Source organism: Esox lucius, chromosome 20, assembly GCF_011004845.1.
Source record: "Esox lucius isolate fEsoLuc1 chromosome 20, fEsoLuc1.pri, whole genome shotgun sequence".
Lineage (NCBI taxonomy): Eukaryota > Metazoa > Chordata > Actinopteri > Esociformes > Esocidae > Esox > Esox lucius.
The window spans coordinates 45260770-45288512 of record NC_047588.1 but is presented as its reverse complement, the minus strand read 5'-3'; the positions used below and the strand labels follow the sequence as shown (position 1 = coordinate 45288512).

General features: G+C 43.2%; 1 protein-coding gene and 1 long non-coding RNA gene across 5 annotated transcripts in view; one reads left to right on the top strand and one right to left on the bottom strand.

The window, feature by feature from the left end:
• Positions 1-27743, top strand: part of thsd7ba (thrombospondin, type I, domain containing 7Ba) — a 292455-nt gene that overhangs the window by 235738 nt on the left and 28974 nt on the right. For 2 of the 4 annotated variants that reach the window (XM_029115859.2, XM_029115862.2), the window contains exons 16-22: positions 324-329; positions 4523-4656; positions 5629-5860; positions 8178-8319; positions 8823-8938; positions 9450-9567; positions 20957-21102. In XM_029115859.2, the coding sequence (XP_028971692.2) occupies positions 324-329; positions 4523-4656; positions 5629-5860; positions 8178-8319; positions 8823-8938; positions 9450-9567; positions 20957-21102 (894 nt within the window). The remainder of the gene's footprint in view (positions 1-323; positions 330-4522; positions 4657-5628; positions 5861-8177; positions 8320-8822; positions 8939-9449; positions 9568-20956; positions 21103-27743) is intronic. The other 2 variants (XM_029115860.2, XM_034289054.1) reach the window with 2 other exon arrangements.
• Positions 1568-5674, bottom strand: LOC114829772. Its single transcript, XR_003777611.2, has 2 exons — positions 5606-5674; positions 1568-1750 (listed from the first exon to the last, which is right to left on the bottom strand). It is a non-coding gene; the product is annotated as an uncharacterized LOC114829772 (long non-coding RNA).

Sequence of the window (27743 nt, the reverse complement as noted above, 5' to 3'; positions counted from 1 at the left end):
ATAAAAGGGGCCAAGAAAAGCAGCTCTGGACAGAACAGAAACAAGGCGAGACTGTGATGCTGTATCTTGCCCTATGTTTTTTCTTTTACTCTTCCCTATGCCATTTTTGTTTATAAAATGCCTTCCAGGGCCCAGACCCTTGGTACTTTGCCTGTTTTCTGTGTCTCTCCCTGTTACACATTGTATAAGCAACTAATCAACCACAGAACGACACAAAGTCTAGATGTTTATTGTGTCTGGAAACAAAATCCAAACTAATGGGTACATCACTGTTCTTCTCTCCCCTGTTGCTTGTCACACTGCTAATGTGGAAATCAACAAAGGCTCAGGTCAGTGTTAATTCTGTCTTTCTGCTCTACTGTAGTGTGCTGCAATCTGATTGGTGCTTTATGATGTGCTGCTCTTTAATTAGCGCTTTAAGTTTGTGCTGCTATCTGACTGGTGCCTTAGTTGTGTGCTGTAATCAGATTGGTTCTTTAGTTTGGTCCTGATTGGCCACGCTGCATGCCACTATTGCCATATGATCCTGTAGTCCCCCTAGTAAACAATGACCAGGGCCATTGAGCCGTTGCCAAATATTCTTGGCATTGAATATGAAACCTAATTAAAATACACACATTTTGGTTAGTGGTCACATGCATGTGTAAAATGTACTAACTGTCTATCAGACTGTTAAATCATGTACCTTTGTCAGTTAAAAAGGAAAATATTTTTCCATAGAGGGACGTGTCCTCTCAGCTGTCCAGCCATGTGCGACTGCCATTGAGAAAGTGTTGGACATCATGAATAAAATCAATGTGTCAGTCTGGTCTTATATTTAGAAGAACTTTCATTCATCTGATTCGAGAGGTCCAGATGGGCAGTGATATTAAACACTGCTAGGTACTGAAAACTTTTGATATGAAGTAGCGTTTTGTTCAGAAACTCAATCTGTGTTTGCTTTGCCTTGTGCTCCAGCTTGACATTTTTTCAGGATCAGGGGAACCCATTATCTGGCTGATAGTAAACCTTTAGAATGCATCTCAGAGATGACCCTGGCTTGTCACCAGATCTGGGAGAAACTATGATTGTGGCCTGTTGATACAGATCCTCAGGAGGATGTGAGCTCCCATTCTGTCTGTTAATTCTTGTCCATAACCTGGTCTTCAGGAGGATGACAGCTCTGTTTTGTCTGTTACCCTAACCCTAACCCTAACCTATTCACAAAGCTGCTGAGACCAACTTTTACTAAGGAAAGGGGAGAAGTCTTAAGCTAAGTGAAACGGTGGGGAGAAGATGAAGAAGGAATACCGTAGTAATCCATATCTCAAAGTAAAACAATATATTACAATCTAGTAATAATGTTACAATATATAACATAGTTACACACTGGCAATTGACAATGAACGTTACCTGTAACAAACAGCATGTACAGCACTGAAGCAAAAAAAACCTGGTTTATCTGAATGGGTAGGGCTACTTTGCAATCTCACCTTGTACATCTGGGATTGGGATCATAGGAGTGAAATTAGGGCTCATTGTTGCGAGATCTCCCATTGTGTTGAGACAACATGGCACCTACACAGAATTTCCAAAATGCATCTTTTATTGCACTGCAACACCATAAGTGTTGGCCTGTGACATGGAAGAGAGGCTAATGTCTGCTGTGTCTGTTTTCAGGGACCAGCAACGTTGTTTTGTTGTCTGCCATCTATAAAACCACCCGAAGATAGCAAGTAACTCAAAAGATTGCTGAAAGATCTTACTGCTCCTGAAAAACCAAAGATATCATAACAAGAATTAAATACTCAGTTGCGAAGCATATCTTGATCAATCAAATCACTCAAATGCAGTTTATAAAACCCTTTTTATCAGCAGTTGTCACAAAGTGCTTTTTCAGACACCCAGACTGAAATCCACAACAGCAAGCAAGGATATACTTTCCAGCCACTGCAAATATTACCTACGAAGAAACCTAGAGAGGAATCAGACTCTGAGGGGTGGCTGCTCGTTCCTCTTCTGGCGGTGCCGAGTGAAGGTTATATAATCGGAAGACCAGCAGGTCATTAAATGCCTGTGGGCTGTGACCAGAATCCTTAAACTGAATCCAAGTCACCTCCATAACCAGTTAGACAAGGACAGAGACAAGGTGGGGTTCGGGAAGTGGCAGCAGGGAATCATCAGGCAGCGACTTGATCGCCCCTAGGCAGGAGTCGCCTTTTCAATGTTGACTGATGTTTTGCAGGGATTATTTAATGGTGCTGCTAGTTGATGACCTGTGAGGGGTCTGTTTCTCAAACTAGACTCTAATGTATTTGTCCTCTCTCAGTTGTGCATCGGGGCCTCCCACTCCTCTTTCTATTCTGGTTAGAGACAGTTTGAGCTGTTCTGTGAAAGGAGTTGTACACAACGTTGTGCGAGATCTTCAGTTTCTTGGCAATTTCTCACATGGATTAGGCTTTATTTCTCAGAACAATATTCCACTGACGAGTTTCAGAAGAAAATTCTTTGGTCATTTTGAGCCTGTAATCGAAACCCACAATTGCTGATGCTCCAGATACTCACTCAACTAGTCTAAAGAAGTCTAGTTGTATTGCTCTTTTAATCAGAACAACAGTTTTCAGCTGTAGTAACACAATTGCGAAAGGGGTTTTCTAATGATCACATAACTTTTTTAAAACAATTAACTTAAATTAGCAAACACAAAGTGCCATTGGAACACAGGAGGTATGGTTGCTGATAATGGGCATCTGTACAGTTATGTAAATATTCCATTAATTAATTTCCAGCTACAGTAGTCGTTGACAAATGTATCAATATATTCTCTGTATTTCTGATCAATCTGATGTTATTTTAATGGACCAGGAATTTTCTAAGTGATCCTGAATTTTAGCTGATGTGTTTTACACCCTAGATAATGTTGGACAATGTCTGATGGCCATAGGGTTTTTAATGTCTGGATTGTCTGATGGCCATAGGGTTTTTTATGTTTGGATTGTCAGATGGCCATAGGGTTTTTAATGTCTGGATTGTCAGATGACCATAGGGTTTTTAATGTCTGGATTGTCAGATGACCATAGGGTTTTTTATGTTTGGATTGTCAGATGACCATAGGGTTTTTTATGTTTGGATTGTCAGATGGCCATAGGGTTTTTTAAGTTTGGATTGTCAGATGACCATAGGGTTTTTTATGTTTGGATTGTCAGATGGCCATAGGGTTTTTTATGTCTGGATTGTCAGATGGCCATAGGGTTTTTAATGTCTGGATTGTCTGATGGCCATAGGGTTTTTTATGTTTGGATTGTCAGATGGCCATAGGGTTTTTAATGTCTGGATTGTCAGATGACCATAGGGTTTTTAATGTCTGGATTGTCAGATGACCATAGGGTTTTTTATGTTTGGATTGTCAGATGACCATAGGGTTTTTTATGTTTGGATTGTCAGATGACCATAGGGTTTATTATGTTTGGACAGTGATAAATGATAAATGTCTGCAGAGATCAGTTCCGTAAAGTCCTATTTGTCCCCAAAGATCAGTCACATAGTCCTACATGTCTCCAGAGATCAGTTCTATACAGTCCTACATGTCTCCAGAGATCAGTTCTATACAGTCCTACATGTCTCCAGAGATCAGTTCTATACAGTCCTACATGTCTCCAGAGATCAGTTCTATACAGTCCTACATGTCTCCAGAGATCAGTCTCATACAGTCCTACATGTCTCCAGAGATAAGTCTCATACAGTCCTACATGTCTCCAGAGATCAGTCTCATACAGTCCTACATGTCTCCAGAGATCAGCCTCATACAGTCCTACATGTCTCCAGAGATCAGTCTCATACAGTCCTACATGTCTCCAGAGATCAGTTCTATACAGTCATACATGTCTCCAGAGATCAGTTCTATACAGTCCTACATGTCTCCAGAGATCAGTTCTATACAGTCCTACATGTCTCCAGAGATCAGTTCTATACAGTCCTACATGTCTCCAGAGATGAGTCTCATACAGTCCTACATGTCTCCAGAGATCAGTTCTATACAGTCCTACATGTCTCCAGAGATCAGTTCTATACAGTCCTACATGTCTCCAGAGATCAGTTCTATACAGTCCTACATGTCTCCAGAGATCAGTCTCATACAGTCCTACATGTCTCCAGAGATCAGCCTCATACAGTCCTACTGCCACAGATACTAATGGACATCTGCAGTATTTTTCTATGTGGTTGTGTCCTTTTATCTACCATAATGTCTTTCTGTCTGCCTTTCTTTCGGTGTCTGTGAGTTGGTTTGTCAGTTTGTCAGTTTGTGCCTGTCTGTCACACTCTAAACGCTGTCTTTCTGTTTGTCTTCCTGTATGTTTCTCTTTGAACTGCTGTCTGTCTATATGTTTGCTTGCCTGTCTCTGTAAACTGCTTTTTGTCTACCTTTCTGGCTGTCTTTTTCTTTAAACAGTTCTCTGTGTCTCTCTGAACAGCTGTCTCTCTGTCCATATATCTGCCTGTCTGTCTCTGTTTTTCTGAACAGCTGTCTGTGTCTTTCCTTTAGGTGTATGAGGCGATTCCATGTCAATCTGCCTGCAGGCAGTTTGAGTGGGTGGTAGAGGCCTGGTCAACCTGTACTATCAACACTGTGACTGAGGCATCTGCCTGTGGGGAGGGGCTGCAGAGCCGCACAGTCAGGTGAGTCCTGCAATATATAGTCCCGGACCTCTGGGATCTATGTATCTAGTCCCGGACCTCTGGGATCTATGTATCTAGTCCCGGACCTCTGGGATCTATGTATCTAGTCCCGGACCTCTGGGATCTATGTATCTAGTCCCGGACCTCTGGGATCTATGTATCTAGTCCCGGACCTCTGGGATCTATGTATCTAGTCCCGGACCTCTGGGATCTATGTATCTAGTCCCGGACCTCTGGGATCTATGTATCTTGTCCCGGACTTCTGGGATCTATGTATCTTGTCCCGGACCTCTGGGATCTATGTATCTAGTCCCGGACCTCTGGGATCTATGTATCTAGTCCCGGACCTCTGGGATCTATGTATCTAGTCCCGGACCTCTGGGATCTATGTATCTAGTCCCGGACCTCTGGGATCTATGTATCTAGTCCCGGACCTCTGGGATCTATGTATCTTGTCCCGGACCTCTGGGATCTATGTATCTAGTCCCGGACCTATAGGATGAAATGGAAAACAGACTGACTGGCTGTCTGTCTGACTGATCAGCTGACCAGCTGTCTGACTGACAGCCTGTCTGACTGAAAGCCTGTCTGACAGATCAGCAGACCAGCTGTCTGACTGAAAGCCTGTCTGCCTGATCAGCTGACCAGCTGTCTGACTGACAGCCTGTCTGACTGAAAGCCTGTCTGCCTGATCAGCTGACCAGCTGTCTGACTGACAGCCTGTCTGACTGAAAGCCTGTCTGCCTGATCAGCTGACTAGCTGTCTGACTGAAAACCTGTCTGCCTGATCAGCTGACCAGCTGTCTGACTGAAAGCCTGTCTGCCTGAAAGCCTGTCTGCCTGATCAGCTGACCAGCTGTCTGACTGAAAGCCTGTCTGCCTGATCAGCTGACCGCCTGAAAGCCTGTCTGCCTGAAATCCTGTCTGCCTGACACCCTGTCTGACTGACCTGTGCTATTGTTTATCCGGCAGGTGTGCGCGGCGCAGCACCAGTGGTCAGGAGACCAATGAGAGTCTGGAGGTGAGCAGTGATGGTCAGGTTGTTACTGTAGGTCGGAATGGTACTGTGGGTCAGGTCAATAGTCTGGATGACAGCCTATGTAACCAGGAGGATCCAATGCCTGTCAGAACGCAGACCTGCATCCTGCCCTGCCCGGGCGACTGTGTGATGTCACAATGGGGTTCCTGGAGTTCGTGTCCTCTGGTGAGAATTCTTCCTAACACAAATTAGCCCAGCTAATTAACCCTAAAACTGGTCCCTAATGCTCAACACAGATAATAAACCCAGATACTGAACTCTCATACTGAACCCTGATATAAAACTGTAACTCTAATGATCCCTGATTCTAAACTCTGATACAGAAGCCTGGTATTAAACTCTGATACTGAACCTTGATACTAGATACAAAGACAGCGAGAGAGACCGAGAGACATCACAATGCTAAATTAGTGCAACATATCTCTTAATTTTTCGAGTATGTTTTGTCTTATTCCCCGCAGCCCTGACAGCATGGCAAGGCACCCTGCTGAGAACAGGGATTTCCTGTCGTAAAACAACACCCTGCTGAAAACAGGGATTTCCTGTCGTAAAACAACACCCTGCTGAGAATAGGAATTTCCTGTCGTAAAACAACACCCTGCTGAGAATAGGAATTTCCTGTCGTAAAACAACACCCTGCTGAGAATAGGAATTTCCTGTCGTAAAACAACACCCTGCTGAGAATAGGAATTTCCTGTCGTAAAACAACACCCTGCTGAGAATAGGAATTTCCTGTCGTAAAACAACACCCTGCTGAGAATAGGAATTTCCTGTCGTAAAACAACACCCTGCTGAGAATAGGAATTTCCTGTCGTAAAACAACACCCTGCTGAGAATAGGAATATCCATGAGACTTAGTCATGTTGCAATTTCCTGTAAAACAAACAGTTAGTTTACTCTCAGATGACAAATGCTCAGTGTGCTGCTGGTCGTGATTTTATAATGTGAAACAGAAATATCTTGTCAGTGGCACCACCAACAGAGCTGGTAGAATATGTTAATTTCATTTTGCTTGAATCTCTCTTCTTGTTTTAATATCCTCTGTTGTATGTTCTTATCGTCAGTCCTGCTGGTTATTTTACACACTAACTAACCACCAGCTAACTGCTAGTTATATTACACACACTTTACAGACATTTTACACAAAACACACAAATAATATGCACTTTGTACATTGGCACACAGTTATAGAAAAAAAAAATTGTACTGTATCTCCTGTACTCCTGTACTGTATCAAAATGCATCTTACAAATCCTATGTAACACAGCTAACCAGGTTATTACTGTTTTCAGTTACTAGAGTCAACTGCTATTATTTTTCTTAATTATCATAGAGCTCAATGAGCAGTGTCCAATACTATCATTGTTTTCCACATCGACTAATATAACACTCCATTTTCACTGTTCTAAATTGCCATTGTCCACTGCTACCATACTCCTCCATTACGACTATTATCACCCTCCATTATCACTGTTCTAAATTGCCATTGTCCACTATGACTATTATAACCCTTCATTATCACTGTTCAAAATTTCCATTGTTCACTGCTACCATACTCCTCCATTACGACTATTATCACCCTCCATTATCACTGTTCTAAATTGCCATTGTCCACTATGACTATTATAACACTCCATTTTCACTGTTCTAAATTGCCGTTGTCCCCCATGACTATTATAACCCTTCATTAACACTGTTCTAAATTACCGCTGTCCACTGCTATCACATTCCTCCACTATGACTATTATCACCCTCCATTATCACAGTTTTAAATTACCATTGTCCACAACTATCACAGTCCTCCACTACAATTATCACCCTCCATCACCCTCTGTTCTAAATTACCGTTGTCCACTATGACTATTATAACCCTCCATTATCACTGTTCTAAATTACCGTTGTCCACTACGACTATTATAACCCTCCATTATCACTGTTCTAAATTACCGTTGTCCACTACGACTATTATAATCCTCCATCACCCTCTGTTCTAAATTACCGTTGTCCACTACGACTATTATAACCCTCCATTATCACTGTTCTAAATTACCGTTGTCCACTACGACTATTATAACCCTCCATTATCACTGTTCTAAATTACTGTTGTCCACTACGACTATTTTAACCCTCCATTATCACTGTTCTAAATTACCGTTGTCCACTACGACTATTATAACCCTCCATTATCACTGTTCTAAATTACCGTTGTCCACTACGACTATTATAACCCTCCATTATCACTGTTCTAAATTACCGTTGTCCACTACGACTATTATAACCCTCCATTATCACTGTTCTAAATTACCGTTGTCCACTACGACTATTATAACCCTCCATTATCACTGTTCTAAATTACCATTGTCCACTATGACTATTATAACCCTCCATTATCACTGTCCTCCATAGTTAGTGTCCTCATTATCATAGCTCTCCAATGTCTTAGTCCTCCATAGAAATATCTCAACCTCCTGTTTCTCTGTAGTCATGTGACCCAACTGAGTCAAGAAGAAGGAGAAGACATGTCTTGCGTCTCCCGTCCCCAGAGGGAACTTGTCCTGAAGACATCCAGACAGAGGCTTGTGTCCTCAACTCAACGTGTTTCATCTACCACTACAATGTCTCAGGTAGGCCTTCTGCTCCCTACCACTACAATGTCTCAGGTAGACCTACTGCTCCCTACCAATACAATGTCTCAGGTAGACCTACTGCTCCCTACCAATACAATGTCTCATGTAGACCTACTGCTACCCACCAATACAATGTATCATGTAGACCTACTGCTCCCGACCAATACATTGTCTCATGTAGACCTACTGCTCCCTACCAATACAATGTCTCATGTAGACCTACTGCTCCCTACCAATACAATGTCTCATGTAGACCTACTGCTACCCACCAATAAAATGTCTCAGATAGACCTGTCATTAGCAACATTAGCTACCCCAGAACCGGACAGTCAGTCCTTAAATCAATAAACAATTTTTACTCTCAATACCTCCATTAACTATACTAAAATACTGTTAGAAATTAGGATGTTTGTCGTGTGTTTGTTTGTTCCTTTATGTCCATGGGTATATATATTTTGTTTATTTCTTTGTGTCCGTGTGATCTTTGTTTTTTTTTCTAGATTGGAGCTCATGCCAGCTGAGCGAGATGGCTGTGTGTGGTCCAGGAACCAGGTCTCGTCTCCTAGATTGTGTTCGGAGTGATGGAAAGGTGGTGGAGCTCAGCGTGTGTGAGCAGGTAACCTAACCTCTCCTGGATACTGCTGTTCATCTAATTATTTGACAGAGTTCCCACACTAACATTCGCAGATTGCATTGAAATTTACTAAGTCATTTAAAACAAAGTAAATGTCTCCTACTAGATTATGACCCCCTTCCTGTTTCTCCTACTTCATCACATCTCCCTTCCTGTTTCTCCTACTTCATCACATCTCCCTTCCTGTTTCTCCTACTTCATCACATCTCCCTTCCTGTTTCTCCTACTTCATCACATCTTCCTTCCTGTTTCTCCTACTATATCACACCCCCCTTCCTGTTTCTCCTACTATATCACACCCCCCTTCCTGTTTCTCCTACTATATCACACCCCCCTTCCTGTTTCTTCTACTTCATCACATCTCCCTTCCTGTTTCTCCTACTGTATCACAACCCTACTCCTGTTTCTCCTACTGTATCCCAGCCCACTTCTTCATTCTGTCATACTGTAGTCTCGCTAGTACCGCCTAACTGTCTCCATTGTCCTTCTCCAGTTTGGTCAGGTGAACACATGGAGGCTGTCAGAAGGCTGTGATGTGGAGTGTCCAGTCAACTGTGTGCTCTCTGATTGGTCCACCTGGTCAGAGTGCTCCCACACCTGTGGTCACCAAGGTAACCATACACACTCATCCTACACAAGGTGGTGCTACCCAGAGACATTAGAGCCCAGTCTTACTATGTACAAAATGATAACAGTAGTATAGATTTTGGAGCTGATTTAACTTTTTACATGAACATTTGTTAATTTTGTTCAGGTGATTTATTGGCTAAACAGAGTGATGACGTTTATAATGGACAGGTTGTTACCCTAAGTTAGCAGTAAACCCTAAACTAGCAGTAAACTGTACACCTTGCAAACATACAATTTTGGGGATCACTTAGAAAATGTCCTTGTTTGGGGTCACTTAGAAATGCACTTTTTTTTCAAAAGTAAAGCAATTTCTTTGTCCAGTAAAGTAACATCATATTGATCAGAAATACAGTGTAGACATTTGCAATACTTTCCGATAAGTGTAGATGAACTACCATTAGGGAATGCAGTCTTTAATCTGAATGAATGATGAACAAAGACATAAACAAACAGTTAATAATGATAACCCTTACTTTATTAATGATTTACAAATGCATTAACAAACAGTGTAGTGTCATTTGTTCAACACTGTGGTTGGATGACACAATGTAGTGTCATTTATTCAACACTGTAGTTGGACGACACAGTGTAGTGTCATTTGTTCAACACTGTGGGTGGATGACACAGTGTAGTGTCATTTGTTCAACATTGTGGGTGGACGACACAGTGAAACACATTTGTTCAACACTGTGGTTGGACGACACAGTGTAGTGTCATTTGTTCAACACTGTGGTTGGACGACACAGTGTAGTGTCATTTATTCAACACTGTGGTTGGACGACACAGTGTAGTGTCATTTGTTCAACACTGTGGGTGGACGACACAGTGTTGTGGCACCATCTTTAGGCTATTAGAACCATCACCTAAAACTACTTTCATGTAACCCTTTAGACTGCTGTGTCAGTCACTTCTGTAAACAACTGATCGAAAGCATAGCAGATTCTATGTGTTTATTTACAGACTGATTTGCGATAACACCTGCTCTAGATGTAGGTGCAGCAGGTCTTGGACTCTTACTAAAGAGGAGTGAGATATGGTTTACAGGTAGTCATGAGAACAAAGTTAACCTCCCACTGACACAAACCCAATCCATTGATTTATTTTGTCATCCAATATGAAAATAATAAATAAACAATCTGACGTAGCTACGTTAGAAGAGACTTACTGAGGATGGCTTTAATGGCCTCAGACCCTTGCACTGGCCACATGTTAGGCCATTCTGTCCGATGCCCATAAGTCATAAGATGCCCATAAGACATGCATACATCTGTTGCACTGTATACATGAATACATTATTGCATCAAAATATGTATGAGCTATGAGTAATCCACAACGAAACAGACACATGGAGAATGTTCTGCTGTTATGGATGGATTGCCTTAATTACTATGCAGCACGTAGATCCTTTAATTATGAATGGAATGTTGGGAAGCATCCTTCAAGATTACGGGTTAATGAAATTGTGATTTAACATATTTAAATGATTTAGCGAGTTAAATACAATATTTAACCTATCCCTGGAATAAAATATTTGACCTGCTCCTGTATGATATCAACATTGCAATTAGCTGTTAAAAATTTCTGGGTTTCTTGGAGTAAACTTTATTGTGATTAAATATTTGACAGATTGTTATTGAACCTGGATGAAAATGCTCTCTGAGGTTTGCTAGACTTGTTGATTCCCAGTGAGAGTCGCCTGTTATTCAGTTAAGTAGACACAGTTAACAGTCTTCATCCTTTTAATTAGTTGTTGCCTGCCAACTATATCTGCTGTATATATCTGTCTTACTCCACAACTGGCCGGTTACGTTAGTCGTGCCTGTTATTCATCTCTTCAGTACAGGTCTATCGGAGGCAGAAGTTGGACTGATGGGAGATGTTGGCTTGTGGTTGGTTGTCTGAGGTCAAGGGAGATGTTGGCTTGTGGTTGGTTGTCTGAGGTCAAGGGAGTTGTTGGCTTGTGGTTGGTTGTCTGAGGTCAAGGGAGATGTTGGCTTGTGGTTGGTTGTCTGAGGTCAAGGGAGTTGTTGGCTTGTAGTTTCTCTGTGATATGAACGTTTTTAATGTCATGTAAATGTCTTCCCATTTGTTGATATAGGATGTGAACCTGACAGTATAGTTGTGTTAGTTGGCAGTGTTGTTCTGGAATACATCCCGATCTGTGGTGACAATCTGTTAGCTCCCCAATGGCCTTGTCAGTCAATTTTTCTAATCTATGTTGTGTTTATACAAGAAATGTTCATACATACCATTTGTGTCATACAAGAACTATATTAAGTAACCCATGGTCTGAGTTCCCCAGGTTGGCATAGATGGCAGAATGATATGCCCCTTTATTATTTCTGTATACATGATCTTGTTGGACATTTCTCCAGATGCTTGTACATGGGAAGATCCTATTAACACTAGAACCACCAAATGCCTACGCCAATTGGCATTTGAGTTTGTAAAAAAAAACCTGCCATTTTGAAAGCTACAATCAATCAATCAAATGTATTTATAAAGCCCTTTTTACAACAGCAGTTGTCACAAAGTGCTTTACAGAGACACCCGGCCTTAAACCCCAAGGAGCAAACAACAGTAGTGTTGAATTTCAGTGGCTAGGAAAAACTCCCTAAGAAGGCCAAATTTTAGGAAGAAACCTAGAGAGGACCCAGTCCTAGAGAGGGGTGACCAGTCCTCTTCTGGCTGTGCTGGGTGAGATATTAAGAATCCAATTGGAATAATAAATACATTTCTCTGGGCTAAATCCAGAGTCTATTTGATTTTAGACTAGGTCAGAAGTATGACCAGGTGGACAAGGACAGGAACAGCAACGGGCCCCCCAAACCAGGTACTCCGCAGGTGTGGACCAGGACCTCATCTCCTCCTAAAATGTAAAACTGGAGGAGACTGAAAAAAATTTAAAAGTGCATTCCTCAGCACAATAATATAGCAGCATAACATCTTGGAACTGAGACGGGCGGTCCGACGACACTGTGGCCCTACACGGGGGAGGCCCCGGACAGGGCACCAACAGGCAGGAAATCAATCCACCCACATTGCCAGGCATCAACCAAAGGGACACCCACCAACCGCAACCCCCCTGAATGAGGGCCGAGTATTGCCAGCAGCGTACAGCCCAATTGCACAAGTGCGCAACAGAGTGTCAACAACAAGCCAGTGACTCCTCCCCCGAAAGGCATTGGAGGGAGGGCATCCCAGTGGCGACGAGAGCCCACCTGGCAAGACAGCAAAGGTGGACAGTATCAAGCCTACTGGTCACCTTCACACGCCCGGGCCAGGCTACACCTAATTAAAAACCCTGCAGTAGAGATTAGTTTTTAGTAGACACTTGAAAGTTTGCACTGAGTTTGTATTTCTAACCTTAATTGGCAGATCATTCTACAGTAGTGGAGCTCTGTGAGAAAAGGCTCTGCCTCCGGCTATTTGTTTACAAATTCTAGGTACAATTAAAAGGCCTGCATCTTGTGATCTAAGGTTGCGTGTAGGTATGTACACCCTCCTCCTTCCATTACTTTTCCTAAATAGGCATGTTGTCTACATTGTTCTGTTGTCGGAATTCTAAACTGACGAACAGAAAACGATTTAGAGACAATTTACCTGTTTTTTTCTACCCTGTTTTCCGACTTAATCGGCCAACAGCCCATGCCACCCAAATGGTACCCAGGCGCTAATCACCCCTCACTGAATGCTTGACGTCAATGGATGAATGTGCGATACTCTGATGAATGAGAACTTAATCAGGCTATTATTGAAATATAATACAAATGATATAGGCTACTATCACACGTTACCACTTTTCAATAGGAGATTTGTCTTATTGTGTAGGCTAATTCATCGAATGTAAATTGAAAATGTAAATCTACATTATTTTAGGAGCGAAACTAGTGTTGCACGGTACACTGGTACCGTACCGAGGTACTGGGTTTTTAGGAATGGTACTATACTGGCATTAAGAAAAATAACTATTTTTATGCGCCGAAACAGGCAGTTGAAATCTGTACTGTGTGTTTAAGAAAAGTGGACCTGCGTGTGACGTCACGCCCGTGCTACGTGCAGCAGGTGTGTTTGAGCCGGAGCCAAGGGGCTACAGGTGGAGAACTTGCGACTTCAAAACTTGTTGATTAACAAGGAGCTCGGAGTGAGATATGGCACTACTTTGGTTTCCTAGCCAATGGAAAAGGCGACCCCCAATACTTAGAAGCACCTATCGGTGCACGCAGTGCTTCAAATCATGTTCAGCGAAGGGAGGCAACACTAGGAACGTCGCTAAGCATTTAAATGACAATCACTCTAACCTCTATAAAAGGTTTTTAAAGAGCGACAGGTGTTGTGTGATACCAATCCCGTTGCAAATAGTCATAACGAATCCAGGAATAAAATAATTAATACAATTCGACAGAAATATGTATTATTTACAAAATGATACATTCATAAACTCTTTCAATGTTAAAATTATGTGTTCATATTAGTGATTTTGTTTTTGCAAAATATATTTTATTTTCAGCTGTATATTCTGTCTAGGAAAAAATAGAAACTTTTGAGGAAGAGGCTTCAGAATGTTAGGATGAGGATGAGATTGAGCATCAGCAAGTTCCAAAAGGAAGATGAGCCCCTGGACAAGCCTGTCAGCAGCCAGTCCCAGGACCAGCCCGCCAGCTGCCAGCCCCAGGACCAGAACAAGCAGGGCTTCAATTCTTCTTTTGAGCTTTTCATCCCAGATTCCATCCAGAAAATTATTCTGGATTGCACTAGAAGGAAGGCATGTTTTTGGAGAGTGGTGGAAGGAGATGGACCAAACCCATTTACATGCCTACTTTGGGTTTCTTATCCTTGCTGGCGTTTTCAGGTACAAAGAGGAATCTACAGAATCCCTGTGGGAAGCAGAAACTGGCAGATAACCTTTCCATGCAACAATGTCTCTGGCAAACTTCCACGTAATTTCCAGGATTATCCGCTTTGATAATCAAGACGATAGACCAGCTCAACGGCAGAGAGACAAGCTAGCTGCCATCAGGACAGTGTGGGACAAGTGGTTGCACCGCCTCCCCCCTGTTTTAGAACCCTGGGCCTAATGTCACCATTGACACAGCTGATGCAATTTAGGGGCCCTTGCCCCTTTAGGCAGTATATACCATCTAAACCTGCAAAATATTGTATAAAGATCTGGGCTACCTGTGATGCCACTTCCTCATATGCTTGGAACTTACAAGTCTATACAGGGAAACCTAATGGAGGTGCCCCTGAGAAAAAAAATCAATGAATGAGTTATCCTGGACATTACTCAATGGACACAACATAACATGCAAAAAATTTTTACCTCGCACAAGCTGGGACAGGAGCTCCTAAAGAGAAAGCTGACCATGGTGGGAACGATACAGGAAAACAAGTCTGAGCTCCCACCCCAACTGACCATGGTGGGAACGATACAGGAAAACAAGTCTGAGCTCCCACCCCAACTGACCATGGTGGGAACGATACAGGAAAACAAGTCTGAGCTCCCACCCCAACTGACCATGGTGGGAACGATACAGGAAAACAAGTCTGAGCTCCCACCCCAACTGACCATGGTGGGAACGATACGGGAAAACAAGTCTGAGCTCCCACCCCAACTGACCATGGTGGGAACAATACAGGAAAACAAGTCTGAGCTCCCACCCCAACTGACCATGGTGGGAACGATACAGGAAAACAAGTCTGAGCTCCCACCCCAACTGCTGACTACAAAGAACAGGCCTATCAAGTCTTCCAAGATTGTCTACACGGCTGACAGGTCCCTGGTATCTTATGTGCCAAAGAAAGGCAAGAATCTGGTACTAATGAGTACACTGCACAGGGATGGGAGATTGTGGTACTCATGAGTACACTGCACATGGATGGGAGATTGTGGTACTCATGAGTACACTGCACAGGGATGGGAGAATCTGTGGGCAGGAGCATCAAAAACCAGAGATCTTCATGGATTATAATTCCACAAAAGGAGGGGTGGACAAGCTGGTGACTGCCTACAGCTGCAAAAGGAGGACCCTACACTGGCCACTGGTGATATTCTTTGACATATTGGACATCTTTGTCATCTGGATGGCACTGAACTCAGGGTGGAACAGAGGGAAGCTCCAGAGGAGACGCCTCTTTCTCTAGGAACTGGGAAAGGCTCTGGTGATACCTCAAATCCTGAGAAGACAACATGTTCCAAGAACCCCAGCCTCTGCAGCCATCATGAGGAGGATTCAGGAGGAGAATGCTGGTGCCGCATCCACCCGACCTACAGAACCACCATCTGCAGCCATCATGAGGAGGATTCAGGAGGAGAATGCTGGTGCCGCATCCACCCGACCTACAGAACCACCATCTGCAGACCCTGAAGTAAGTGTGTGATGCTGTTGCAGTACATGTCTAGCACTCATGCCTTGCGAGAGAGAGAGATGTTCATAAAATTCCTGATCTTTTCATTATTCTAGGTTGCGGCCAGCAGCAACAAAAAGAAGTGATGCAGTGTGTGGATCCAAGATGGACAGAAACACACAATAAACAAGTGCAAGAAGTACATATGCAACACACACACAGTAAAACTCTGCCCCTCATGTGTTGTATAGACTGACATGGTTACTGTATGTGTTCAGTGGGGCTGATGTGTTGTCTAGACTGACATGGTTACTGTATGTGTTCAGTGGGGCTGATGTGTTGTCTAGACTGACATGGTTACTGTATGTGTTCAGCTTGTGTTGTGTAAACTGACCTGAATGGGTTGAATTAAAACTGAATGAAAAGTACAAATAAATAAAATCATTAGTTATGAAAAACCTTGCTTCATTTGTAAATCTTGATTATAAATGATTTAATTTTTTTATTAAGTTTTATTAAAAAACTAACAAAAAACCAGGAGCACTTTAATTCATAAATGTGAACTCACCATATATATATACAATATATGCTGTTTATATTGCTTGTAATTGGGATGAAGTAAACATCTGGTGAGTATTTTAACATAAAATTGTTGGATTGTGTTGAATTAAAAACCCAAAAATGTAGCGGGTCCACCAGACCCACGAATACTGTCTGAATAGCAGAAATATTAACACCACACAAGGGTTAACGACTCTGTCCTGTGACCCCTATTAAAGGGATGTATTTACAACTCAGTCCTGTGACCCTTAGTAAAGGGATATATTAATGACTCAGTCCTGTGATCCTTATTAAAGGGATATATTAATGATTCAGTCCTGTGATCCTTATTAAAGGGATATATTAATGACTCAGTCCTGTGATCCTTATTAAAGGGATATATTAATGATTCAGTCCTGTGATCCTTATTAAAGGCATATATTAATGACTCAGTCCTGTGACCCTTAGTAAAGGGATATATTAATGACTCAGTCCTGTGATCCTTATTAAAGGGATATATTAATGATTCAGTCCAGAGTCCCTATATTAAAGTGAAATATTAGAATGAGCACTTTGACCCATATTAAAGAGATACATTAACGACTCAGTCCTACTACCCTTTTTACAGGGATATATTAATGACTTAGTCCTGTGACCCATATTTAAGGGATATATTAACAATTGAGCCCTATAAACCTTTTTAAAGGGGAAATATTTCCTAGGGGTGTGCAGGGTTCTTGGGAAAAAAAGATATTGTCACGGATATAAAGAATGTATTTTTCTGTGATTGGAGAACGTCACAGAAAACCAGACATTGTAATGTCACTCACAACGGCACAAAATGCTAAGCGTTCAATTGGATGATTCTGCTGTCAGTAAAGACCCAGGCAGGGTTGGTTGATAAGCCTGCTGCTACAATTGCATTTTAGTGTTGCTAAAGAATTCTGTACATAGGCGGTCTCTGTGGGCCCCTCCCCTCTTTATTCAAGATGCAAATATTTTCAAGGGCCCCTCTACATGTTAGGGCCCTATATACTTAGTACCCCTTTTTTTATCCTCAGTCCGACACCACTGCCCATTAGTAAGCTATGATGTACGTAATTGTCTTATCAGCAAACGTAGGGTTGAAGCCGCTCTCCTCCCTTTATTTGTATATTTAACGTTGTTTAGTGTGCGGGTCCATCGCTAACAAAGTGTCTATGTGGGCTAATTATACCAATGCTTGAGTTCTGTTATAACTAATCCCAGATGTTTTCTTGAGATAAAATAACAAATATACAAATAAATGCTGATTACATTGCTTTTGTCACATAGGCTAGGTGTCAGAAGAAAAATGTTTTGACCTTCTCAAAGTGAAACAGCCTACTACTTTGTGGGCAAACTAAGAATGACAGACATAGTGAACCAGCATTGTGAATCTGGTGTAGTTAATCGTTAATATTTGCAGATCGTTAATATATCGCAGATAAGAATTTTTTTATACTTTATAGGACAGGAAAGTGGGGGAGGATATTTTTGGGGAGCTGGATTTGAACAATTGCTGCAGCTGTACCTGTGCTGAGGTATCAGCAGCAGCTTATACCACTGGCCAAAATGTCATGCAAATTAGACATTGACCACACTAGATTCACTCTACTGGTCTGCATTGTCTATCATTACTCTGGGCCATTCATGTTCTACTGAATTAATTAATCATTTGGGGCCAGTACTATGTTCTACTGAATTAATTAATTAATCTTTTTGGGTTAGGGTTAGAATCGTTGCATCACAAAACTCTATCACTATCTGATTTCATTTTTTTTCAGTATTTTGGCAACAACCATGTGAAGGGGGTATGGACTCCAATCACACAAATTAAATCAGTCTATCGTCTAAGACGAATCTGGCAGACATAAAGAAATGCGAAAGTGCTGTCTCTCGTGTCAGATGTTACTAAGATGTAGTTTAGTCAGCATGTATAGAGTGCTGGGAGTCTGTAGGGAGTCTGTTAGCTGAGGGATGTTTTAGTGATGGCGGAATAGAACTGAGATTTAAGTCTGTCAGTCAGAGTCCCCAGGAGGCCTGTTGTCCCCAGTGACACAACACAACCTCCAACTGTAACAGGAAGTATTTTTCTCTTTCTTCTTTCTCTGTTCAGTCTTGTCTCTTCTCACTGTCTTCCCTCTCCCTGTAGGTTCATGCAGAAAAAGTATTCTGTCAAATCAAAGCTGTGGATGGATCTGTTCATTCTTACGATTTCTCTTTCTGCTCAACCTGATTTTCTAAATGAATGTCAGAGCTGAACGAGTATAGGAGACATTGGGGCTTATTAGTGATATTTCAACAGCAAACATTAGGCTGTATCTGTTTGATTAACTACAATTAGCAGAGAAGAATATGTTTAATGTGAATTACCCAAACCCTAATATGTTTAATGTGAATTACCCAAACCCTAATATGTTTAATGTGAATTACCCAAACCCTAATATGTTTAATGTGAATTACCCAAACCCTTATGTTAAATGTGAATTACCCAAACCATACTATGTTAAATGTGAATTACCCAAACCCTAATATGTTTAATGTGAATTACCCAAACCCTAATATGTTTAATGTGAATTACCCAAACCCTAATATGTTTAATGTGAATTACCCAAACCCTAATATGTTTAATGTGAATTACCCAAACCCTAATATGTTTAATGTGAATTACCCAAACCCTAATATGTTTAATGTGAATTACCCAAACCCTAATATGTTTAATGTGAATTACCCAAACCCTAATATGTTTAATGTGAATTACCCAAACCCTAATATGTTTAATGTGAATTACCCAAACCCTTATGTTAAATGTGAATTACCCAAACCCTAATATGTTTAATGTGAATTACCCAAACCCTAATATGTTTAATGTGAATTACCCAAACCCTAATATGTTTAATGTGAATTACCCAAACCCTAATATGTTTAATGTGAATTACCCAAACCCTAATATGTTTAATGTGAATTACCCAAACCCTAATATGTTTAATGTGAATTACCCAAACCCTAATATGTTTAATGTGAATTACCCAAACCCTAATATGTTTAATGTGAATTACCCAAACCCTAATATGTTTAATGTGAATTACCCAAACCCTTATGTTAAATGTGAATTACCCAAACCCTAATATGTTTAATGTGAATTACCCAAACCCTAATATGTTTAATGTGAATTACCCAAACCCTAATATGTTAAATGTGAATTACCCAAACCCTAATATGTTTAATGTGAATTACCCAAACCCTTATGTTTAATGTGAATTGCACTGACTGTAATGTGTTTAATGTGAATTACCTAACATCTGGAGAGGGTTTAGAGGTTAAGCCTAACGCTAAGATCTGGAAAGGGTTAGGTTTAGGGGTTAAGCCTAACCCTAAGGTCCAGAGAGGGGTGAGGCATAGTTAGACAACAAATTAGACAACATAAAATAGTTGATAATGGCAGTCTGCTCACAATGCAAACAAGGATACTGCATGATATTCTCTCTGTTAGTGGTGTGAATGTGAGCTTTCTAGAAGTCCTAATCAAATTATTTGCCCCCTCCTAAACAGTCCCACAGATTGCAAATTGTGATTGGTTGATTTTACTGTCATTACAACATGCTGCTCAAATACAGTTGAATAACAGAGTCCTTCTGCCCAGAGCCTGAAGGCTTAGCCCTTGCCAATACTAGCTGGGTGATTTGTATACAGCCATCAAAGTTTGTATACAATCTGATTGGATATTATTCCCTTTTTTGTATTAGCCCTTCTGTTTGGTTCCAACCCAAACTGAAGAAATTGAATTACAGATTTTATTTAAATAATTGACAAGATGACATTAAAAATAATTAAATAAATAATATATTTTTAATGCAAATACAGATTAAATAAAATATGAGAAATTATACAAAATAATTAAATAATATTTATTTGTCTATGTGCTTTCTTTGAAGGTGTAGAAGGGCCTGACAGTTCCCCACTTCCCCACTCATTCAGATGTCTCTGTCTAATCAATCCTTTTCTGTCTCAGTTGTGTTTCTCTCTTATCCCTCTGTCCGTCTCATCCCTCTGTCCCTGTCTCATCCTTCTGTCTCATCCATCTTTTTCTGTTTTATTCCTCTATGGTTCTATCTCATCCCTGTATCCCTGTCTCATGCTTCTTTGTTTCTGTTTCATCCTTTTTGTCTCTTTCTCATCCCTTTTTGTGTCTTTTTTCAATATGTCACGTCTCTCTATTTCTGTCTTTTTCCACTGTCTTTGTCTTATCCCTCTCTGCCCTATGGCTGTTGGTCCCTGTCTCATCCCTCTTTATGTCTCTCTCTCATCCCTTTCTGTCTGTCTCAGTGTTTTCCCTGTTTCATTCCTCAATGTCTCTGCCTCAACTCTTTTTGTCTCTTTCCCCTTTCCATGTCTCATGCTTCCCAGCCCTTGTCTCATCCCTGTCTCATCTCTCCTTTTTTATGTCTTTGTACCCTGAAGGTCAAATGTTGCGTTCTCGCAGCATTCTGCAGTCGGCCCACAAGGAGGGACGTCCATGTCCATCTCAGCTGCTCCACACTCGGTCCTGTCCCATTCGACCCTGCTACAGCTGGCTACTGGGAGACTGGTCACTCTGCCACGTCGAGGTACTAGACCCCAACCCTAAACATGTACACTGGATATAAAAAGTCTACACACCCCTGTGAAAATGGCAGGTTTTTGTGATGTAAAAGAATGAGACAAAGATAAATAATGTCAGAACTTTTTCCACCTTTAATGTGACCTATAAAGTGAACAATTCAATTAAAAAACAAACTGAAATCTTTGAGGGGGAAACATTTTAAATTTAAAACTCACAGTAACCTGGTTGCATAAGTGTGCACACCCTTAAACTAATACTTTGTTGAAGCATCTTTTGATTTTATTACAGCACTCACTTTTTGGGTAAGAGTCTATTAGCATGGCACATTTTGACGTAGCAATATTTGGCCACTCTTCTTTGCAAAACTGCTCCAAATCTGGCACATTTTGATGTAGCAATATTTGGCCACTCTTCTTTGCAAAACTGCTCCAAATCTGTCAGATCTGATCAGCCCTCTTCAGATCACCCCACAGATGTTCAATTGGATTCAGGTCTGGGCTCTGGCTGGGCCATTCCAAAACGTTCATCTTCTTCTGAAGCCATGCTTTTGTGGATTTGGATGTGTGCTTTGGGTCGTTGTCGTGCTGATTTCCAACGGACGCCTGAAGGTTTTGTGCCAACATTGCCTGGTATTTGGAACTGTTCATAATTCCCTCCACCCTGGCTAAGACCCTGGTTCCAGCTGAAAAAAAACAGCCCCAAAGCATGATGCTGCCACCACCATGCTTCACTGTGGGTATGGTGTTCTTTGGGTGATGTGCAGTGTTGTTTTGTGCCAAACATACCTTTTGGAATTATGGCCAAAAAGTTCAACCCGTGGTTTCATCAGACCATAACACATTTTCCCACGTGCTTTTGGGGGACTAAATGTTTGTTTTTGCAAACTTCAGCCGGGCTTGGATGTTTTTCTTAGTCTTGCCACTGTTATGGAAATTTTGAACTAAGGTACATTTGAGAAATGTCTGTCTTTCTATTGGCTGGTATGTAAATCTACATAAATCTACATGTAAATCTACATACCGACTCGAGGCGCCCCCTGTCGCCTCGAGTCGAGGACAGAACGGACCGAATACGCCGGGCCCCCCTCAATGTCCAGAGGGGGCGGAGGGACCTCCCGCACCTCAGGTTGCTGGAGGGGACCAGCCACCACCGGCCTGAGGAGAGACACATGGAACGAGGCATTAATCCTGTAATCAGGGGGAAGTTGTAACTTATAGGTTACCTCGTTCACTCTCCTCAGGACTTTGAACGGCCCCACAAACCGTGGGCCCAGCTTCCGGCAGGGCAGGCGGAGAGGGAGGTTCCGGGTCGAGAGCCAGACCCGGTCGCCCACTGTGTAGACCGGGGCGTCGCTGCGCCGGCGGTTGGCAGCGGACTTCTGGCGCTGCCGATGAGCTACGGACCAGGTGTCCTCGGCGCGCCGGAACCAGTTGTACACCGCCGGAGCCCCGGTCTCGGGCTGGCTCTGCCAGGGTGCCAAGACCGACTGGTACCCCAGGACGCACTGGAAAGGGGTCAAGGAAGTGGAGGAGTGGCAGAGCGAATTCTGGGCATACTCTGCCCAGGGCAGGAACTCCGACCACTCCCCCGGCCGGTCCTGGCAATAGGACCACAGGAACCTCCCCAGGTCCTAACCCTAACGCCACAATGCACGAGGCGGGCAGATTCAGTGTCTCATCTACCCGCCTCACACCCGCGTCGCACAACCGAGACAGTGCGTCTGCCTTGGTGTTTTTCGTACCCGGCACGTATGACAGCGTGAAATCAAACCAGGCAAAAAACAACGCCCACTTGGCCTGACGAGGGTTCAGTCTCCTCGCCGCCCGGATATACTCCAGGTTTCGGTGGTCAGTCCAGACTACAAACGGGTGTTTCGCTCCTTTGAGCCAATCTCTCCAAACAGTCAAGGCACTAAACACAGCCAACAGCTCCCTATCACCGACGCCATAGTTGCGCTCTGCCTCACTGAGCTTTCGCGAGTAAAAAGCGCAGGGGCGATGCTTAGGAGTGGTACCCGACAGTTGGGATAATACAGCACCTATCCCGAACCTCCGAGGCATCCACCTCCACTATGAACAGCAGTGACGGGTCAGGGTGAACCAAAACCGGGGCAGAGGTGAACATTCTCTTAAGGGTGCGAAATGCCTCGGCCGTCCAGGTGATCTGGCTCGGCCCACCCTTCAATAAGGAAGTGATAGGAGCTGCTACCTTGCCGAAGCCCCGTATAAACCTACGGTAGAAATTGGCAAACCCAATGAACCGCTGTACCGCCTTAACCGTGGTAGGAACGGGCCAATTACGCACGGCTGACACACGATCAACTTCCATTTCCACCCCATCGGCGTAAATTCGAAACCCGAGGAAGGAGACGGCATCGCTGGAAGAATGCGCACTTCTCTGCTTTAGCGTACAGGCCATGCTCCAACAGCCGCCTCAGCACCCTGCGAACGAGAGACACATGCTCAGCACGCGTAGCGGAATACACAAGGATGTCGTCGATGTAAACCACAACTCCGCCCCCCAGCATGTCCCTAAACACATCGTTCACAAAGGACTGAAACACTGCCGGGGCATTCATCAACCCATACGGCATCACCAGGTATTCGTAGTGCCCCGTGGTGGTGCTGAAGGCCGTCAACCACTCGTCTCCCTCTCGGATTCTCACCAAGTTGTACGCGCTCCTGAGGTCCAGTTTCGTGAAGAAGCGTGCCCCATGCATTGACTCAATGTACTGGGAAATAAGGGGGATGGGATATGAATAACGGACCATCAGTTTATTCAGCGCCCTGTAGTTAATGCATGGACGCAAACCCCCATCCTTCTTCTTCACGAAAAAGAAACTCAAGGAGGCGGGCGAGGTGGAACGGCGGATCTGCCCCTGCCGCAGGGATTCGGCCACGTAGATCTCCATCGCTGCCGTTTCAGCCTGCGACAGGGGAGACACATGACAATCAGGCGGCACAGCGTCCCCCTTGAGATTTATAGCACAATCCCCGGGCCGATGTGGTGGCAAACGACTTGCCATGGCCTTAGAAAAAACCAGCGCTAAATCGGCATATTCCGGGGGTATGCGCACTGCGGAGACACTGTCTGGACTTTCCACCGAGGTCGCACCTACGGAAACACCTAGACACCTCTCCTGACACCCCTGAGACCACCCCGTCAATACTCTCTGCGACCAGGAAATAGTCGGGTTGTGTCCCGACAACCAGGGAAGACCCAGCACCACAGGGAAAGCAGGTGAGTGGATAACATGGAATTAAATTTGTTCAGTATGGGCGTGCTGTACGGTCATCGTGATGGGCACCGTGACGTGCTCAACGAGACCAGTGCCTAGTGGTTTGCTGTCTAAGCCCGTAATGGACCTAGGTTGAGACAATGGCACCAGAGTCTACGAGTGCCTTACACTGAGAGTTAGTAGGAAAATCAGGGAAGGCCACCAAAAGTGTCATGTGCTTCGCAGAGAGCCCTGACAGTGTGTGTGGTCTACTCACCTGACTCAGTGTAGGGGTGTCAGGCTTCCTCCGCTCGACCCTTTCTCGCTGGAAACAGTGGGAGGCAGAGTGTCCCTTCCTCCCACAAAAGGAACACTCCCTAGACCGCACCGTCTCCCTTCGTGCGGCGCCTCCTACTTCCATGGGTTCAGGTCTGGCGACGGGGTGTACCGGAGGGGGCTGATCATTCCCGGTGCGTCCGCGGGTGGCTAGCAGATTTTCCAGCCGGATCGCCATGTCGACAAGCTGGTCGAATGTCAACATGGCGTCCCGGCATGCCAGCTCCCTACGGACGTCAGGCTGTAAGTGGCACTGGAAATGGTCAATAAGTGCCCTGTCGTTCCAGCCCGACCCCGCCGCCAGGGTCCTGAACTCCAGGGCGAAGGCCTGTACGCTCCTTGTCCCCTGCCTCAGGTGCACGAGACGCTCGCCGACCTCCCTGCCGTCGGGCGGGTGATCGAACACGGCCCGGAAGAGGCCGACGAACGCCCCGTAATGGGCCAACTCCGGCCCGTTAGCGGACCAAACGGAGTTGGCCCAGTCCAACGCCTTGCCCCTCAGGCAGGAGACAAGAGCCAAGACCTTCTCCCAATCCCCCGGGTGAGGGCTGAAGGAGGCGAAATATAGCTCCAACTGGAGCAAAAACCCAGAGCACTGGGCAGCGTCTCCGCTGAATCCCTGAGGAAGGCTCAGTTGAATGGTCCTCCTCTACGACGGTGGAGACGATGGCAGGGGCACTCCAGCCGGGTTGTGTGTCGGGGGTTGCTGCTCAGATGGCAGCCTCGCCTCCAACCGCCGCATAGCTTGGACCATCTCTGTCACGGCCTCCCCCAGGGACGCGATCATGCTCCCATGCTGGTGGATAAGGTTGCTCCCCGCTGGCTCCATTCTGGAGGTGTGGTATTCTGTCACAGGTGTGTCGAGGTGCGTGAATAAGGGAGCCAAACGCAGGGAGGTAGTTTACTCTTCTTTCTTTCTTAATAGCAAAATATGGCACGCGTAACACAACAAGAGCGCAAAAGCGTGCAACAGCTTTGCATTTACAAACACCAAACATAGAACAATACCACACAAAGACAGCCAGAAACACAGGAACTTATATATGCGATCTAATGAGGGAATGGACACCAGGTGTGTGCAATAACAAGACAGGACAGTGCCGTGGGAGGAGGAGCGGCGTGGCTAGAAGGCCGGCGATGACGTGCGCCGAACACCACGTCGGGAGGGGTGGCGCGCGTCCTCCACGCGCGTCCTCGTTACAGTGTAGCCACCGAAGTGGTTGTTTATCCTGAAAAAAATCCTAATGCATAATTCGACAATCAACAGCTAATTTGCCATTGGTGAATATCATTGATACAGTATCCATATAGGTGACAATAACTGAGTTTTTCGTCAAGTGAATAGATGAGAGAATCGTGTAGCTAGCGAAGTGTTTGTCTGTCCTGAACAAATCCTCAGTGTTTTGACTGTGATGGGAGTCGAACACTACGCTATTTAACAAGGGGTAGTCAGTCAGTCAGGCACTCAGTCAGTCAGTCAGTAAGAGACATTCGCTATTCTAGGCCGGCTCCGCTTACGCGGCCTGGTAATAAATGGCTTCAAATTATCACTATCCTTAAATAAAAGACATATTTTCTAAATCAATGCCAATATTTCACAATTTCTGCCATGGTATGCAAGTTTATGAGCACAACTCTATTTAATTCCAAGTCAAGCACTGTCCATAGTTTGCAAAAAAAAACAGTCTGTCTTTATCATAATGCACTTCTTTTTAAACAAAACAGTGTGTCTTTACCATAATGCACTGCTTTTTAAACAAAAAGGTCTGTATTTACCATAATGCACTGCTTTTGAAACAAAACAGTGTGTCTATCATAATACACTGTTTTTTAAACACAACATTGTGTCTTTAACATAATGCACTGCTTTTGAAACACAACAGTGTGTCTTTAACATAATGCACTGCTTTTTAAACAAAAAGGTCTGTATTTACCATAATGCACTGCTTTTGAAACAAAACAGTGTGTCTATCATAATACACTGTTTTTTAAACACAACATTGTGTCTTTAACATAATGCACTGCTTTTGAAACACAACAGTGTGTCTTTAACATAATGCACTGCTTTTTAAACACAACAGTGTGTCTTTACCATAATGCACTGCTTTTTAAACACAACAGTGTGTATCAAGGGCAAAAATTTAACACATTCTAAAATTGCGATTAATCACAGTTGTCTACAAAAGATTATAATCGCTATAAATTATTTGAATTGTTTAACAGCTCAAATTGTTTTGATTATTGCCCAAATCCCAGATCACATTTTAGGATACCCAGATAACTTAAAAGTTACCCTTTGTATACTCACTGACTGATGGGCTAGGGAAAGGAGAAACAGAGAGCAGGGATCTATATGTAGATTCTGTCTGTCTGAAGGAGTCGTTGGAACGTGAGGAGACTGGTAATGAATCAGTATTTTGGATCCATTCTGCCAACACTGAAGTACAGCAAAGACGTTCTTGTGAATCTCATCTGTTCTCCTGTCTTTATTCTTGGTTTCATCTGTCTTTATTCTTGGTCTCACCTGAATCTGCTTTTAATTGAATGACTGGAGGTCCTCTTTTTCCCTGGAGTCTCTGATCTCACCCTCTTACTCTGACGGCCTGCCTCTTCCTTTCTGCTTCCAACTTAATTGTGAAAGTCACATTCAAGTTTACTTTCATTTAAACGTCTTTATATGAAATGCACTTCATGAGATCATTCTATATGAAGATAACATGTATATAATAACTTGTATATATACACACAGACCAGGGCTTCAATTAAGAAGTGTTCAATTCAGAAATGTGACTAGCAGCATTTTATTTTCCTGGACATCAGAGAAATGTATCAGACACATTCACTTTGAACTAATAGAAATGCTATTATATGTAATTATTTTCAAATGTTAGCCAATATGTTAATATAGTACTATAAATTAGAAAACAATATTCATAACATAACATGTTTTATTGGAGAAAAGCATTTCTCATTGTGTCTTCGCTGGTAAATAATGTTTCAATAGAGAAATACACCTATGGTTTGGTCCACAATTTTCACAAGTTTTGCTCTGTACACCACCACAGTGGATTTGAAATGAAACAACCGAGCTG